Here is an 18,140-nt window from a genome sequence, read left to right as displayed (position 1 = left end):
ATGCATTAACATCAATGGCAAGTAACACATACACTATATGTCCAAATATTTATGGACACCCATTCTAATGAATGCATTCAGCCACGCAGCTCGTCTGAGTTCTCTGGAATGATGGTGGTGGAGCTCCATCCAATGCTTTCGGGATGAGATGGGGAGTTGGTCTGGGGTGAGGTGTGTGGGAGGGCATCATCATCCAACATCCTGACCACACTAATGCTCTTGTCTGTGAATGCAATCAAATCCTCATGGCAATGATCTTTCAAAATCTTTTAGAAAGCCTTCTTCTCTGGTGTCCCAATACTTTTGTCAATATAGTGGTATTGTAAATATACTATTTTTAAATAGACTATTTTTAATACTTGAATGCAAAGGGAGTTTGGATGAAGTCTGGAACCCACTGCTGAGTTTCCTACCTTTAGATGCTTTGCTAGTGATTGTGTCACTGTCCAAAAACTTTTGGACCTGGCTGTTTATACAGTCTAAATTCTGAAGGTCTGGATTCGGTAATTATATGTACCCATGCAACAACAGTACCTCCACCATGTTTGACAGATAATGCGGTCTGCTCCATACTCTAGTTAATCCATTGAGGTGGTGGTCAGAGGATGAATTATAAACACTGTGTCACTGTCCAAAAACTTTTGGAGCTGGCTGTTTATACAGTCTGAATTCTGGATTTGGTAATAAAGTTTCTCCTCTTTTTTACCACTTTAATGTGTTGTTAACTGGCTGACCACTACTGTCACTACTCTCTCTCTCTGCCTGTTTGGTCAAGTCTCTCAGTAATATCACGCTGCGAGACGTTGCCAGCAGCCTGTCTCATCCCTCACTCCAAAGCAAAGCTGTTGTATTTACAAGTACATTATATCATCTGTTAGATTAGCTGATGTCCAGACAGCATGTCTGCATCAAACTCCTCCACCAAAAACACTCAGAGCCATCCTTCTGCAGCCAGCAGCTTGCAAGCTATAGCTCATATGGTGGTTCTAATATTTAGCCAGGCGTGGGCTAGTAGAGGGGTATAAAGCCCCCCACCATCGAGCTGTGGAGCAGTGGAAGAGCTGTGTTCTCTGGAATGATGGAGGTGGAGCTCCATCCAGTACTTTTGTGATGAGTTGGGAAGCCGGGGATGAGGGGGGTGCTTATGTGGCTGAATGCCATCAAATCCTCACAGCAATGCTCCTCCTCCAAAATCTATTAGAAAGTCTTTTTCTCTGGACAGTAGAGACAGTTACTCCAACAGAAGCAGGATCAGCTCTTTAATACCCTTGTATTCAGAAGAAAGCATGAATAAGCAGGCGTCCCAATACTTTTGTCTATGTTGTATATTTTAAGTATCTGTACTTTATTAAGTATTTAATTTATTTTACCCTCTTACCCTCACTCCTGAGTCTTACCTAATGACTCTTATTGGTGTAGACAGGTGTACTTGCCTGGCCAGGGACTACCAGCCTACCAGAACCCTGGTTAGAACCCTAACCCTAACCGGAGCCACTGCGCTACATCAACCGCTATTTAACATTTTTATTTATAAAAATTGTTGTTGTTGCCCTGAAAAGGGAGAAAACCGGCCTACAGTAATAATGTACTGCAAGCTAATCATAATGCAACTTTCACCAAGCCCCGCCTCGAAATACCAATCATCCAATCACAGCTCCTGTTTATATAGGCATAATACCAGCTGAGTTATGCTGAAATATGGAATAATGTTTTTGAATGACGAATGATGAAGATTTTATTGACAGGAAAGTTTCCATGTTTAATAAATTGTCACACAACAGTGAGATGATTTGCAATTTTGGTGTGAATTGTTTTTCTCTAATTTAATTACATAAATATTTATTAAATCACATTATTTTACAATGCCTCCTGTATGTGAATAAATGTTTGGTCAATCAAAATAACATGGATTTTATTTATTTATTTTATATGCCTCCCAAAGTCTACAAATGTCAGGTGATGCAACTCCCAACCATATATACTAGCTTATATACTAGGGTCCCAGGTTTTTATAGTATGTCAATGCAGGAAATCCCCCAAAAATATAATATTAATATCAAATTCTAATGTTTGTTTTGTTTTTGCAAAATGTATCAAACTTTTGTCTGTAAATTCTATTTTTTTATATATCCTGTGGTGCAGCGGACAAAAAGACTTTTATTCTGACATGGTTTTCAGGTCTCAGCTGGTGTGATGCCAAGGACAGAGATCTGTAAGGGTGTCCAGGTAAGTTATGCACGTTTCCTGTGGTGCTTTAAAAGTTAGCTTGTGTAACGTGTGGTCGTGCCACCTGACGTTTTTTGGGAGGTGAAGCTGCTTTTGTCTTTTAGAATACACTGTAAAAATATATATTAATACATTAAATTATTATATAAATATTTGAATGAATTAAAATTATGTACTAAAATCAAATAAACATTAAGAATTGTTCATAATTATCTTTTGGAAATCCTTAATATAGATAACAATAATAACTGTACAATATAGAATATATGAGTACTTTATACCTTTTTATACCAACATTTAAAAACAGGTGCTTTTATACCTTAACGCAAGTAGAAACATAAATATGGGACGTCTTTTTCCCATATATCTCAACTATGGAATGACTATTGGCACCATATCCACTTGTTGGATTATATAATATTAGGTGAACATTACAACAGGCAGCAAGCGAGGTCTGGAAGTGGGGTTTATTTGGTTCTTCTTGAGTACATACAGCTCACAGCTCGATCAGCTGTCAAGAAGCTCACAACCAAAGCTCCTACATCTACAAAAGCTTTAGACAAACTGCATTCAGAAGGCCTTCATTCCACAGGAGATATTGCTAAGGGTCTACGCCCGGCTGCTATTGGTCAGCATCTCTTAAACCTACTTGCAAGATCCACACCAACAGTCGCTCTCGGTCAGTTTCACTCATGGCTTTAGGTGATAAACACAGTTTCAGAAGAATGATCGGAAAAGACCTCGTAGAAGATAAGCAGCAAAAGGTTCGATTTCCCAAACGTTTCTTTTTTTTAAAGCTCTTAGTGTCGCTCTGCTTCTGGGAAAACCAAAGCCTGGAGCAGTTATTTAGGCCATGACAGGAAATTACACATTTGCATAATTGTAAATATGAAACATGCACCATGTTATGCCTCTTCCAGGCAAAATGAAAGGCAATACAATCATATTTGGTGATATAATATTGCACTGGCCAATATTTAGGGCTATATGCATACATATTTAGGGAGGAGAGACTTAATCGGCATTCATTCTGAGGTCATATGCTTTCAGGCCACAGCCTCATCGACTGTAATCGACTGAAACGTGTTCGAAAACCTTCGTCTTTCCCTTAAAGCTGGTGGCCAAGAGGAAATCACGCTGACCGGTCGATAGGGGGGTGTAAGAACGCGGCCACTGGACGTACACTTCTCTAAACTTGACGAAAACCTGCTTGTCCTCGTCCCACCTGAATATTTGAGAGAAGGAATAGTCGCTGCTCAGGATGAGGTAGTTCTGGTCTTTGAAGTTGAAAGGCTGTAGGACCATGGCCCCACGCGAGGGAATGCCCTGCACCTCCTCAAAGTGCTTGCCCGTCCACTTCAGGACCTTCGAATCCCCGATGTAGCAGGCCAGCGCCAGGTAGAGGACGTTGTTGATCCTGAAGGCCTTCACGCTAACCATGTCGTCCATGTTGGGGATCTCGTCAAAGCGCACAAACATCTGGGTGCTCTTATTCCACTGGTAGATGACGGGCACCTGGGAGCGGCTCGCCAGAATCAGCACCGGCTTCCCGTCCAGGTCAACGAACTCGGCGTCGGTGTCGCGGAACCACTCGTGGAGGAACTGGTGAGGGAAGAAGCCGGTGTCGTTCCACCTGAACAGGGTGGACATGCCTGCCTTGGAGCTGTCAACGATCAGGAAGAACCACTCGTCCCCGACTCTGAAGACCTCGATGTCGTTGGGCTTGGAGACGTTCAGCATTTCCACTGTTTGAAACTTGGTGAACTTGTTCTGCTCTTGGTTGTATTTGTAAATGTGGGAGCCATCGAAGAGCTGAGTGACGATCACGAACGCCTGCTCGCTGATCAGCACAGCCCTGCACCCGATGATGGATCGTCCTGGAACGAGAGCAGAGCCACACTGAAGACATGAGGAGTTTTTAGACATGCTGAAGGTACAGGTACAGGTCGGTAAAATTCTTAGTGGTAAAAAGACTGTATTGGCAAAAGTATTGGGACACCTGCTTATCCACTAACTGTCTCTACTGTCCACGGAAGAAGACTTTCTACTCGATTTTGGAAGAGCATTGCTGTGAGGATTTTATTGAATTCAGTGACAAGAGCGTTGTTAGTGTAAAAGTACTGGATGGCGATCCACCACCACCATCATTTCAGAGAACACAGTTCTTCCACTGCTCCACAGCTCCTCAATGCTGGGGGGCTTTATACCCCTCTAGCCCACGCCTGGTATTATTAGGCAGCATGGAGCCAATAGGGTCATGATGTTGATCTGCTCCATAGAGTCCTATTCTATTGGCAGTACTTCTTCTCTACAGGGACTAGACAAGCTGTGTGTGTGCAGTTGCACATCTGTGTCAGCAATGGGTGCAACTTAAAGTAGCTAAAAGAATTAATTAGAAGGGGTGTCCACAAACATTTGGACATATAGTGCAGCACTGGTGCTGGTTTATAAAGGTACACAAATTTACATTTACATTTAAGGCATTTAGCAGACGCTCTTATCCAGAGCGACTTACAAAGTGCTTTGCTATTTACCCAAGAAAAACCTCAGCTAGTTAGAATAGACTAATAATTCAAAAGATACCTCTAAGCTTAGACATTGCTAAACACAATACAATAAGGCGACCATAGAACTATTCGTCCAAGTACTCTCTGAAGAGGAGGGTCTTCAGTCTGCGTTTGAAGACAGCGAGCGACTCGGCCGTTCGGACACCCAGGGGCAGCTCGTTCCACCACTTTGGTGCCAGGACAGAAAAAAGCCTGGACGCTCGTCTTCCGCGGATTTTGAGGGATGGCGGGTCGAGCCGAGCCGTACTTGAAGCTCGAAGGGCTCTTGGTGCGGATCGGCTTTTGACCATTGCCATCAGGTATGGAGGGGCTGGGTGGTCCGTTCTTGGCTTTGTAGACCAGAGTCAGGGTTTTAAATCTGATGCGGGCAGCAGCTACAGGAAGCCAGTGGAGAGAACGCAGCAGTGGAGTGACATGGCTAAATTTTGGGACATTGAAGACGACCCGTGCCGCTGCATTCTGGATGAGTTGCAGGGACCTGATGGTGCGCAGAGGGAGACCAGCCAGAAGAGAGTTGCAGTAGTCAAGTCTGGAAGTGACGAGAGACTGAACGAGCACCTGGGCGACGCTCTAGAGAGGAAGGGTGGAATTCTCCGGATGTTGTACAGGACAAATCTGCAGGACCGAGTTACGTTTGCAACATGACTTGAGAACGATAACTGATCATCCATCACTACACCAAGGCTTCCAGCTTCTGTAGAAGGAGTGACCAGCGAGTTCTCGAAGGTGATGGCAAGATCGTTTCTTTCAAGGAGCAGACGTGTCGCCCTGCCACGTTACCTGGTATGAGCGTCCCTGCAAGTATGATGCAAACCATTGCCATGCAGAGCCGGTAATTCCAAGACCGGCAAGGATAGACAGGAGGATCTTGTGGTCCACTGTGTCAAAAGCTGCAGAGAGGTCAAGAAGGATCAGAACCGAGGACAGTCTGGCAGCTTTAGCTGCATGGAGCTTCTCTGTAACTGCAATGAGAGCAGTTTCAGTAGAGTGTGCAGCTTTGAAGCCAGACTGGTTAGGGTCCTGAAGATTGTTCAGAGTGAGAAAGAGAGACAGTTGATTGTAGACAGAACGTTCGAGAATCTTTGAGAGGAAAGAGAGAAGAGAGATAGGTCTGTAGTTGCCGATGTCCAAGCTGTCTAGAGTTGGTTTCTTTAGGATGGGCACGACTCTGGCAGACTTGAAGGCCGATGGTACCTGACCTGATGACAAAGAGCTGTTTATGATAGAGGAGATGAAGGGAAGGAGGTTTGGAGCGATTGTTTGGAACAGAGGGGATGGAACAGATCAGATGCAGAGGATTCCAATTTCCCCCCGTAGTAAGATGCTTTAGCGGCAGTAACTTCCGTTCTAAACCTGGAGAGAAGAGACTGATAGGAGTGGAGGTCGGAGTCGTGTTGTGACTTCCGCCACTTCCTTTCAGCCAGTCTTAGCTCTCTACGGTTGTTGCAGAGAACATCTGACAGCCACGGGGAAGGTGGAGAAGAATTTGCTGACCTAGGTGAGAAAGGGCAGAGAAGGTCGACAGAGGTGGAGATAGAAGAGAGGAGAGTGTCTGTAGCAGTTTCAAGTGGGAGAGAGGAGAAAGATTCAAGATGAGGAAGAGTGGTCAGGACAGTAGAGGCAAGAGCTGAGGGGGAAACAGAGCGAAGATTGCGGTGAAGAGTGGAAGAACTTGCAGAAGTGGTAGTTGAAGGAGCAGAGAGGGGGAGTGAGAAGGAGAGAAAGTGGTGATCAGAGAAGTCCAAAGGAGTCACAGCCACATCCAGAGCAGGGACAGGTCTGCTGAAGATCGGGTCCAGAGTGTTCCCTGCTCTGTGTGTTGGTGCAGACTGGTTGAACGCGAGATCAAAAGAGGATAGGATTGGGAGAAGGCATGAAGACTGGAGTTTCTCTGATGGAAGGTTGACGTCGCCGAGTAGAATAAGTGGGGCGTCAACAGGGAGTCCACTCAAGAGAACATCCAGTTCATCAACGAAACTGCCCAAAGGACCAGGAGGACGATAGAGAACAATGATGTGAAGTCTAGTGGGAGAAGAGACAGTAACAGCATGGAATTCAAAAGAGGAAATGTCAAGATTAGAAAAAGAGAGCGGGGTGAAGCGCCACAGAGGAGAGAGAAGTAAACCGGTGCCGCCGCCCCTGCCAGTCCTTCGTGGAGAGTGGGAAAAGGCAAAGGCAGACGACAAGGCAGCTGGAGTTGCAGAGTTGTCCGGGGTGATCCACGTCTCAGTCAGTGCCAGGAAGTTTAGAGACCGAGCAGAAGCAAAAGCTGATATGAAATCTGCCTTCTGCAGACAATTCCATAGTCCCCCAGTTACCATCACATTGGTATTAGAACAAGGTGGGTAAATGAGGTTACCGGAATTGCGGCGTCTGCATCGGTATCTGCACCTCCGGCTGCTGTCAGAGGTGAGGACAGGAATTGCAAAGCACATCTTCAAGTATAACAGAATAGAGTTGAGTAAAAAAAAGTAGATATTCTAGCTAGGAGTCATGATGTCTAACAAACCGCTACAGACGTGCACACCTAATTTATCAAGATTGGAGGCACTTGGCTCCTCCTCTGCAATTCACACTTCTAGCTGGCCTGAAACTACACCTGAATCAGCACCTCAATCAACTAGTGAGCACCAAGCTTCTATGTTAACCTTAAGACAAGAGTGTTAGCAGAATCTAGTTAGAAGTATATTTAAAACCAGCCTACCTTACAAGCTAAAGATGACCCCAAGTAAAAAAGCAAGCACACAAATGTCATACAAATGCACACAAATGTCATAAATGGATCAAAGGATAGAAATAGAGTAGAAATAGTAGAAATAATCCAGTACTCTAGAACTCTACACCCACTCTACAGTCTAATGCAAATGTTTGGGCACCTCTGATCAAATCAAATTAAGTGTGAATCAGTGGATAAATACAGGAGACTAATTTAAACATGACCATTTTCAGCACATTTAGACACAATTTCTATTGATTTACTGATTGAAACATATTACGATAAATATGAAAAAAACTATTTACACTCAGTGAGAAAAACAATGAATATATATACATTAGATATAACTTACATTATATATATATATATATATATATATATACATTAGATATAACTTGTTTCATTACTTTTGCACCTCATGTTTAATATTTTTAATACTTTTTGTTAAATTCACTAAATAAACAGTAAATATGTATAAAATATGCATAAGTGTGTCTCTGTAGACTGATTTATACTTATCATTACCTACACTGGCAGCTGGGCCAAACTATTGCACACGGCTGAACATATTCAGGAACAAAAAACTGTGACAAAGGAACTTCTATCAAACCTGTAATGTTGTCAAAAGGCCTGAATTTGGTTTCGATGTGATCCCACTCCATGATTAAGCAGCTGTCTGAGTTTGGGACGGCCATCGCAACATAGATGTCTTCTTTATAGAAGAAGATATCTGCCGACATGGACTGAGTGTTTATGGTTTGATGAGGGACGAAATCTGTGAATCAAACAAACAACAAACAACAAATACAGAACATTAAAGACAACACAGAACAAATACAAAACATTAAAGACAACAAAGAACAAATACAGAACATTAAAGATGGAACACTGAAGACAACACTGGAACACTGAAGACAAAACAAAACAACACAGAACATTAAAGACAACACAGACATTTAAAAACTGAACATTAAAGACAATGGAGAACATTAAAGACAGAACATTAAAGACAACACAAAACAAATACAGAACATTAAAGACAACAAAGAACAAATACAAAACATCAAAGACAGAACATTAAAGACAGCACATAACAACAACATTCACAATCTGTCCTAAAGTATCCAGACAGCTGCTCCTTCAGTGCTTCTTCTGAAATCAAGGGTATTTACAGGAAGTGTGTCTCCCTTTACTGCAATAACAGCTTCTACTCTTCTTTACTCCGTCACTCCAGAGAACCCCACAGTCCATTAGACATTGGGAATGGTGACCTCAGGGTCACTCCAGAGCATCTTCTGTGTGCACACAACTGGACAAATGTGTAGCTGACATATAATAGCTGAATTCACCAGCAAGAAAGGGTGTCCGGATACCTTTGGACACACAGGCACTCATTACCTGTACCGTACAGTTAGTTAATATAACTAACTGTATGGTATCTGTTGCGCCACACCAACCACCGATTTGCATATCAGTCCTGGTTTACATACTGTTTATATTGCTGCACATGCACATATTTATATTATTGTATTTACTGCCTGTGCACCTTCTCTTTGTGTTTGCACCATTGTATATCCATTTTTATCACTGCAGTGGATCTAGCCTGTATGTAACACTGTAATGGTACAATGACAATAATGCTGAATTCTAAGAATTATTGGAAACACCCTTGACAGATTACATTATGAGAAAGTTATGAGATGGTAAACCATCCATTTAATCATTTAAATTTGTCCAAAAAAAGAGTAGTATTGCTTTTTAAAAATAATTTATTTCTAATTTTACCCAATTTTTACAATTACCCAACCTCCAATCATGTGAACCCCCCTATCACTAGCAATGCCCCCAACACTAGGAGGATGAAGACTTGCACATGCTCAGTAGATAGCTCAAAGCTCCCCAGCTCCGATACAACAGCTAACAGACACCTGTGCTGACCAACATCACACTATTAGTTGTGCTCTCTCTGACTCCGGCTGCTGATGGCAAACTGCATGACGAGTGCAGCATTTCTAACTGGTTAATTACAATCCTGTGGAATAATATAGGGATTATAGATTAATTACCTGTGGAGACACATGTGCTGTGTTTATCAGGGACATCCTTCAGCAGGACACCCCTCATGTCCGCTGGTTCTGCGCAGTAGACGTCTGAGATTGTGGCATTGGACCTCTTCAGCCACAGCATCAGCCACATGGACTGGCAGTCACACTGAAACGGGTTCCCTCGCAAGTCTCTGGTGATGCACAGAATTACACAATGACAAGAAACCGGTGAGTAAGGATGACCAAAATGGCAGAAAATATATCACAATACAATTTAACATCACAATACTTTCACATGCAGAAAAAATGCTATCAAAAACGTACATTGTATTACATTTGGACAGTTTACCAAACTAATCCTGCACTAATGTTGTTTTATTTGATTCTTTATTTTAGCTTTTGTTTACTTATTATAACAATTATTTTTAGTTACTGCATAACTATAGCCTTTGTGTTTTATATTTTCACTCTATTTATTCGTTTTGTTTACCTATCTATCTATCTATCTATCTATCTATCTAGTGGTTGGTGTGGCGCAACAGATAACACCACCACCTACCGTTGCATTACAACAACACCATGTGGGAGACCAGGGTTCGATTCCCGGTCTGGGTGACTATGCTGCGCTACACCAATAAGAGTCCCTGGGCAAGACTCCTAACACTACATTGGCCCACCTCTGTAATACGAGTTACCTTGTAAGTCGCTCTGGATAAGAGCGTCTGCTAAATGCCATAAATGTAAATGTAAATATCTATCTATCAGTGTTTTTGCTCTTTGACTTTGTAATTTTCACTGTTTAATATTTTCTGGTTTACTTAAATTATATTTCTACATGGGACCCCAAGTGGTCCAGCGGAATAAGGTGCTATAATAATAACCAGAGGATTGCTAGTTTGAATCCCGGTCATGCAGCTGGCCACCGGCAGCCTTGACCCCCAGGGTGGGTAGATGGTACTTTCTCCCCACATTACTTCAGTGTGATGCTGGCCGGCACAGTGTGTTGGTTGCCCGTTGATGCTGCATCAGCAGCAGTTTGGAAAAAGAGGCGGTGGCCCTGCATCGTGTGTTGGTCAGCACTGCATGTGATAGGGGGAGATTATGTATAGGTTTGTTTTTTGCCAAACCAAATTGAGGAGGAAATATATATATATACACACATTTTTATATATATATATATATATATATATATATATATATATATATATAAATGACCTCTTTTCATTTTCCAATATATAAATATATTTCCATTATAATTCATGAATTCTAATGAATTTATATGATTATATGAATTCCTACTCTTCATTTTCCAATCTATATTTGATGTATCAGCTTGGTTATGTTGTAAAGGAGGGTCATCCTCGTACTTCAAGTTTAAATAAAGGCTGATTGACGATGTGCCAGAAATATGCATGATATGCTCAGAAAAACATACTGTTCATCACAAAAACTACATTTATCACAGTAATAAAAAAACTGCCCACTGCCCACCTCCACAGTGTTTTGATGTTATACCACTCATGAGTAATGATGGACAGTAATAAAGCCTCCTATGTCCATTTTTGCTGCTTTCCGGTTGTTTTCTCCATTCTCAATGTGAATCTGGCAGTTGTTCTTCATACTGCATCAGAATTTAATGATGGATGGGTCAATAGGAACGCTCCAAATTGACTTGGAATTAAAATCTCTTACATTGACTTCCACTGAAAGTCCATAAGGTTTTATCTCCTCCTGTAAAGCTGCTGTTCTGGAGATACGAGGTTTTTGCTCAAGAGATAAACTGATCAAAAAGTTTGACCAGCTTAAACCAGCCAGACTGTTTTTTTTCAGCATGTCATACAGAACCATGATACCTCTCAGAACCCTGTGGATGCTGAAATGCTTCTTTACCCGGTTCTTCTTTATGTAGAGAGAGCTTCTTAAAGAACTACTTGGTTCTACTTAGCACCAAAAAGGGTTCCACTATAGTTATGACTCAGATGACTGCTGTTCAGTAGTGTGTAGAACCCTTTTGCTAACAGTGAATTGAACATAGAGCACTTAATAGCTTGTCACGTTCTGCACTTCAGCACTTTTACAGCCTAAGTAGATGCACCTCCACTTCCACTGTTCTTCCCTCTTATCAACACCTGCAAACACTTTAGACCTGCAGAAGCAGAAACTTTCATCTCAACCTGTGCTTTAATGCATAGCCATGTGATCTTCACAGGTGCAGGTGGAGTACTCACAGCTCTATCAAAGAGTGCAAATCAGAGAACAGGCCTTTGGGAAGGCTTTTCATGTTGTTGTTCGACAAGGACCTGCAAAAAAGACGGGGGGAACAGAGAACAGACACACTGCGGGTCAAAACAAGGATCTAGAACTTTAATGAGCATTCAGAATGCTAATGAATACAGCGCTTAAGAACTAGTGATATGTCAAAAGTATTGGGACACCTGCTCATTCACTGTTTCTTTTGAAATCAAGGCTATTACAAAGGGCTGATCCTGCTTTTTTACTCTCCAGAGAAGAACTTTCTACTAGATTTTGGAGGAGGAGCATTGCTGTGAGGATTTGATTGCATTCAGTATCAAGAGCGTTAGTGAGATGTTAAACGATCACCACCCCACCTCATCCTCAACTCCCCAACTCATCCCATCCCAAAAGTACTGGATGGAGCTCCACCACCATCATTCCAAGGAACACAGTTCCTCCACTGCTCCACAGCTCCTCAATGCTGGGGGGCTTTCCACCCCTCTACTAGCCCACGCCTGGCATTATTAGGCAGCATGGTGCCAATAGGTTAATCTAGTTGAATATGCTCCAGAGGGTCCTATTCTATTGGCAGTACTTCTTCTCTACAGGGACTAGACAAGCTGTGTGTGTGCATTTGCACATCTGTGTCAGCAATGGGTGCAGCCTAAAGTAGCTGAATGCATTCATTAGAAGGGTGTCCACAAACATTTGCCACAACAGCTCTGACGTTAGCAGCCTGTCCTGTAAGTTGTGAGGTTTCCTTCCTCTGAGCACTTTTGGTAGGTACTGACCACTGTATACCAGGAACACCCCACAAGACCTGCCTGATGTTCTGGAGATGTTCTGACCCAGTCATTATCTAGAACATCACAGTCTGGTTCTGGTCAAAGTGTCTCAGATTCTTACGCTTGTCCATTTTTCCTGCTTCAGCACCTTCATCACCTTCAAGAATTGACTGTTCTTCACTCGCTGCCTAATATGTAGATCCACCACTCAACAGGAGCTGCTGTAGATGAAGATACTCAGTGTTTTTCACTTCACTTTGTCAGTGGTACTAAAGTAATGGCTAATCGGTGTAACTTGGAAGAGAACGCTAACTGCTGAAATAGCTAATTCTGCTATGTCAGCAATAATAGAACAAGAGCCATCCCAGAGGGGGAGAACCCACCCGTCCAAAGAGAGAGAGGCCAGTTAGTGCCTGCAGCTCTAGCAGCATTAGGCCGGCTGTTTATGCCCCCAGGTCAGAAGTATAAATTATTACTATATATATAATTATATCTTTTTTTCATGAGCTTTCTGCTTCTGTAAAACGCTCAGATATGACCAAGCCTTCCTGGAACACTGCTGACCCATAGCTTTCCATTTAGAAACACAATGCATGTCAACGTGAGTGTGAACTGAACCAGTGGCACTTACAGATGCGTGATGTCCCGCAGTCCTCTGAAGGCATATTTGCTTATCTCTTCTATCTTGTTCCCCTCAATAAATCTAAAACAGATGCCAGAAGTACAAGAACAACAGATCAGAATAGCAGAACCTGGAATTCACAAATTCAGTTCAGTAAAAAGGTAAATAGTCATTAATACCAAGAGAACGTGTCCCCATGGGACCTGTGTGTTTAGCCTAACTGGGAACCAAAATGTTTTGTTGGCCTTATATAGATGCCCACCAGGGTCAGTGTTGGGACCAGGAGGGGTTACAGACATGGGCCCCAGCTGGGTTGTACTGTACACTGCACATGAGGTCTAGATGGGATCCATGTGAGATTAAGGTGGACTGTAATAATGGGACCTATTCGGGTAGCACAACTGTGTCCCACATGAAACCCACATGGAAATGTTCCACACTCCTTACAAATAATTCATAACCAGTAATAGCGCACATAAAAAGAGACCAACAGTGACCCACATTCATCTCTACTGTTACTGCTCAGATGCTTTTTCCCTATCAGCCAGTGTTAACTCCTCTCAGCTTCAGCAGATCAATAGGTTTCTACTATTGAACCCCAATGATTTTCTCACAGATCATTATAGACCATCATCTCAGATGATCTGCATTTATTCATGAGTTATTAACACTTATAAACACTAGACTGGCTCTTATTGTACAGTGTGAAACTCATCAGTCTCTATTAATGAGCTCCAATTATGAAGATCAATATTGCTGCAAATGTGAAGTCAGTTGGTGCAGTCTCCTTATATGTTAATGGAGCTGATCAGATGATCATTAATGAGTAATTCAAGCTCCAATTGGGCTTAAACTGCAGAACGTAATGAACAGATCCAGGGCCGGCCCAAGCCTTAATGGGGCCCTAAGCAGATTTTCATTTGGGGCACCTCATACCACATGATGCTTCAGCATGTCATAGGGACAGAGATATTGCGCAATACGCTGAAGCGCCCAGGCCTTTATCCACCACCCAAGCGGTGCAGATCTGCATTTGCCCAACAGCAGCAGCCGACAGCAGAAATTGATTAACCTAGTTATTTTTTTATCATGATACATTGGTGCTCTTGGAGGCCCCCTGGTGGCGTTGGGGCCCTAAGCGGCCCCGTAATTCGATCATGCCTTAGGCTGGCTCTGAACAGATAGGTAGAACACTGACTGATGGAGAACAGACTGTAAAATCAGGAACCAGCTACACCTGTGCTTTGACAGTATGAATGGATGTGGATGTGTATTATATGTTATTAACTGCTTATTAAGGATATAACCTAATTAATAAACAATAATAAGCTAATTCTAATTAATTATATCCCCTTTATAAAGGTATTTTTATTATAAAGTGATACCAAAATCAATGCTTTCACCTAAAGGCTATTTTACACCAGAATCAGGCTCCTTTCAATGGATGTCAATGTACAAAGATTGGACTCCAAGTCATGTTTGGAGCATTTCTATTGGCCTGTTCGTCATGAAATTCTGAGACAGTATAAAGAACAACTGCCAGATTCACATTATGGGGAAACTGAGATACAAGCTTTTTGCAGGACAGTGACGATATGCAGTATATTTGTAGTGTAGTTCTATCATGAATAGCCAACGAGATCAACCACCGCTGCTGATGTTTGATGTTTTGGGTGATCTACCAGCATATGTAGTTAAACAGAGTGACCTGCCTGACCAAGCTGGTTCTCTGATAACCAGACTGGATAACCAGCATAACCAGCTGGGTCAGATGGGTTAGGGTGGTAGACCAGCTAATCCATCAAACTCAAAAGAAAGCATATCTAATGCTAACCTTTCACCTTTCAACCACCTTGACCATCAAAGACCAGCTCAGATCATCTGAGACTATTACCAGCTGGATTTCACATTCCGCAGGGATGCACATCATTGCTGTCATGCAGAAACCTTGTACCTTTATTTTGATGTTTTTTTTAACTTTTTGTCAGAATATGAATCTGGTAGCTGATGAACTGACCAATAGAAATGACTTACAAGCTTTTACGTCTGACTGCAATAATATATCTATATGTGTGTGTGTGTGTGTGTGTGTATTAGAAGGCAGCATCACCTCATTTACTTACAGATATTCAAGGTGTGGAAGGCCTGTAAACGCATCTTCCTTAATGCTGGAGAAGGAATTTGAATTAAGGAGCCTAAAAGACAGAAACAGCTAAATGGTTTATACTGTCTACCTGTAATTAACTCTATATAACATTAGAATCCCAATAAACATAAAGACAGTGGTCAGTGAGAGCGTCTACCTGTAATTAACTCTATATAACAATAGAATAAACCCAAATAAACATAAAGTCAGTGGTCAGTGAGAGTGTTTACCTGTAATTAACTCTATATAACATTAGAATAAACCCAAATAAACATAAAGTCAGTGATCAGTGAGAGTGTCTACCTGTAATTAACTCTATATAACATTAGAATCCCAATAAACATAAAGTCAGTGGTCAGTGAGAGTGTCTATCTGTAATTAACTCTATATAACATTTTAGAATAAACCCAAATAAACATAAAGTCAGTGGTCAGTGAGAGTGTCTACCTGTAATTAACTCTATATAACATTAGAATAGACCCAAATAAACTAAAGTCAGTGGTCAGTGAGAGTGTCTACCTGTAATTAACTCTATATAACATTAGAATAAACCTAAATAAACAGAAAGTCAGTGGTCAGTGAGAGTGTCTACCTGTAATTAACTCTATATAATATGCTGAAATGCAGAGATGCTGGTTAGGAAAGCACAGTTAGAAGATCACAGGTTTGTGGGTTGATCTTCTCTGTGATCTCCAGGCATGGATTAGCAGTTTACCTGATTTACTCTGATGAAGGACAGATGAACTAGGTGTTGGATGGGGACTGGGAATACTGGCTCGGCTAAAAATGGTCAAGCTACAGATGTTTACGTCTTTATTTGTGTTTATTCTAATGTTAGTGTTTTTTTAACAGATAAACTCCTGTTCAGCTCAGGTCCCTGGATAGCCCAAATGCCCTAGCACAGTGCTGTAGGCTACACCATCACCCCTACAAGGCTTTGTCCTCCTGCGCCCTTACAGTGTGCTATTATGTAATATAACCTCATATGTTGAACGTGTAGTGTATTTATCTTACAGACAGACGTGTGAGCTTTACAGAAGACCAGGAATAGTAATAATAACAGGACAGGTACAGAAGTGAGTGTGCTGTGAGAGGAGAGAAGATGCTGTAATGCATCTGAGTGCTCACTTACAGTAACTGCAGTGATGGCATGAGGGAGAACATCGCCTGCCTGATTTCTGGGAAACTGCCATTGACAATGCTCCTGCAAAAACAAGCCTTCATTAGGCCTAAGGAAGAGTCCAGACTGTAACTCTGCCACTGTAGAGGCTGATGCACAAAGCCATGCATTAAAAGTGCAGTGCTGAGATGCTCATTTTCAGACGTTCCGCTCCCTCAAAACCACTGCAGTTCAAACATCTGCTGCACTGCTTAGCACTGGCATGATTCAAACGCCTGCACGTGAATAAAACGGGTGTAAATACAGCAACTGCGCGGGTGCAACGCGTTTTATTCACGTGCATTCAAATGCACGGGCTGGAGTCCCTGCACGAGCGCACTTACAGAGAGTTGAAGTCACTCGGGATGGTCCTGGGGATGAAAGATGAGCCGACGCAGATAATGGAGTCAGTCGTGCACGTGCATTCTGAAGGACATTTGAAGACCCGTTTGGCTTCGCTGGACCACAGCAGAATCAGAGCCAGCGGGATGAAGAGCTTGTCTGGACCCATGCTCGGGCGGTTCCTGTGGCTGTTCCTCAGCAGCTGGTCCTGCCCTGTCCGGACAGCAGTGAGCACGCGCTGCGCAGAGAGAGAGAGAGAGAGAGAGAGAGAGGGCTGACTGACCTCAGCAGGACCGTTGCAGTCATTTCAGAGTCTGAACGAGCCTCATAAACCCCCCCATCACACACACTCTTTACACGGAAGCAGCCCAAACCACCCCCACAGTCTTGGTGGTGATGGTGGTGATTGATCTGGTCAACAACAACAGCAATAATAATAATAATAACAATAATAATAGTGATAATAATAGTAATTATTATTATTAATAATAATAATTGTTATTTTATTGTTATTGTTACTATCACTGTAATTAACTCTATATAACATTAGAATAAATATAAAAAATAATAAAGTCAGTGGTCAGTGAGATTGTTTACCTGTAATTAACTCTATATAACATTAGAATAAACCAAAATAAACATAAAGTCAGTGGCCAGTGAGTGTCTACCTGTAATTAACTCTATATAACATTAGAATAAACCCAAATAAACAGAAAGTCAGCGGTCAGTGAGAGTGTCTACCTGTAATTAACTCTATATAACATTGAAATGAACCCAAATAAACATAAAGTCAGCGGTCAGTGAGAGTGTCTACCTGTAATTAACTCTATATAACATTAGAATAAACCCATATAAACATAAAGTCAGTGGTCAGTGAGTGTCTACCTGTAATTAACTCTATATAACATTAGAATAAACCAAAATGAACATAAAGTCAGTGGTCAGTGAGTGTCTACCTGTAATTAACTCTATATAACATTGAAATGAACCCAAATAAACATAAAGTCAGCGGTCAGTGAGAGTGTCTACCTGTAATTAACTCTATATAACATTAGAATAAACCAAAATGAACATAAAGTCAGTGGTCAGTGAGTGTCTACCTGTAATTAACTCTATATAACATTAGAATAAACCCAAATAAACATAAAGGCAGTGGTCAGTGAGAGTGTCTACCTGTAATTAACTCCATATAACATTGAAATGAACCCAAATAAACATTAAGTCAGCGCTCAGTGAGAGTGTCTACCTGTAATTAACTCTATATAACATTAGAATAAACCCAAATAAACATAAAGTC

General features: G+C 41.8%; 1 protein-coding gene across 1 annotated transcript; it reads right to left on the bottom strand.

The window, feature by feature from the left end:
* Positions 1-3,244: 3,244 nt before the first annotated feature.
* On the bottom strand, positions 3,245-17,012 carry lgi2b (leucine-rich repeat LGI family, member 2b). Its single transcript, XM_072677162.1, has 8 exons — positions 16,846-17,012; positions 16,475-16,546; positions 15,320-15,391; positions 13,206-13,277; positions 11,783-11,854; positions 9,576-9,745; positions 8,120-8,284; positions 3,245-4,103 (listed from the first exon to the last, which is right to left on the bottom strand). Exons 1-8 carry the CDS (start codon positions 17,010-17,012, stop codon positions 3,286-3,288), a joined length of 1,608 nt encoding a protein of 535 aa, XP_072533263.1. The 3' UTR covers positions 3,245-3,285.
* Between the last annotated feature and the right edge of the window lie 1,128 nt (positions 17,013-18,140).

Source organism: Salminus brasiliensis, chromosome 4 (genome assembly GCF_030463535.1).
Source record: "Salminus brasiliensis chromosome 4, fSalBra1.hap2, whole genome shotgun sequence".
Classification (NCBI taxonomy): domain Eukaryota; kingdom Metazoa; phylum Chordata; class Actinopteri; order Characiformes; family Bryconidae; genus Salminus; species Salminus brasiliensis.
The sequence above is the reverse complement of the archived record's forward strand: the minus strand, read 5'-3'. Positions and strand labels throughout refer to the sequence as shown.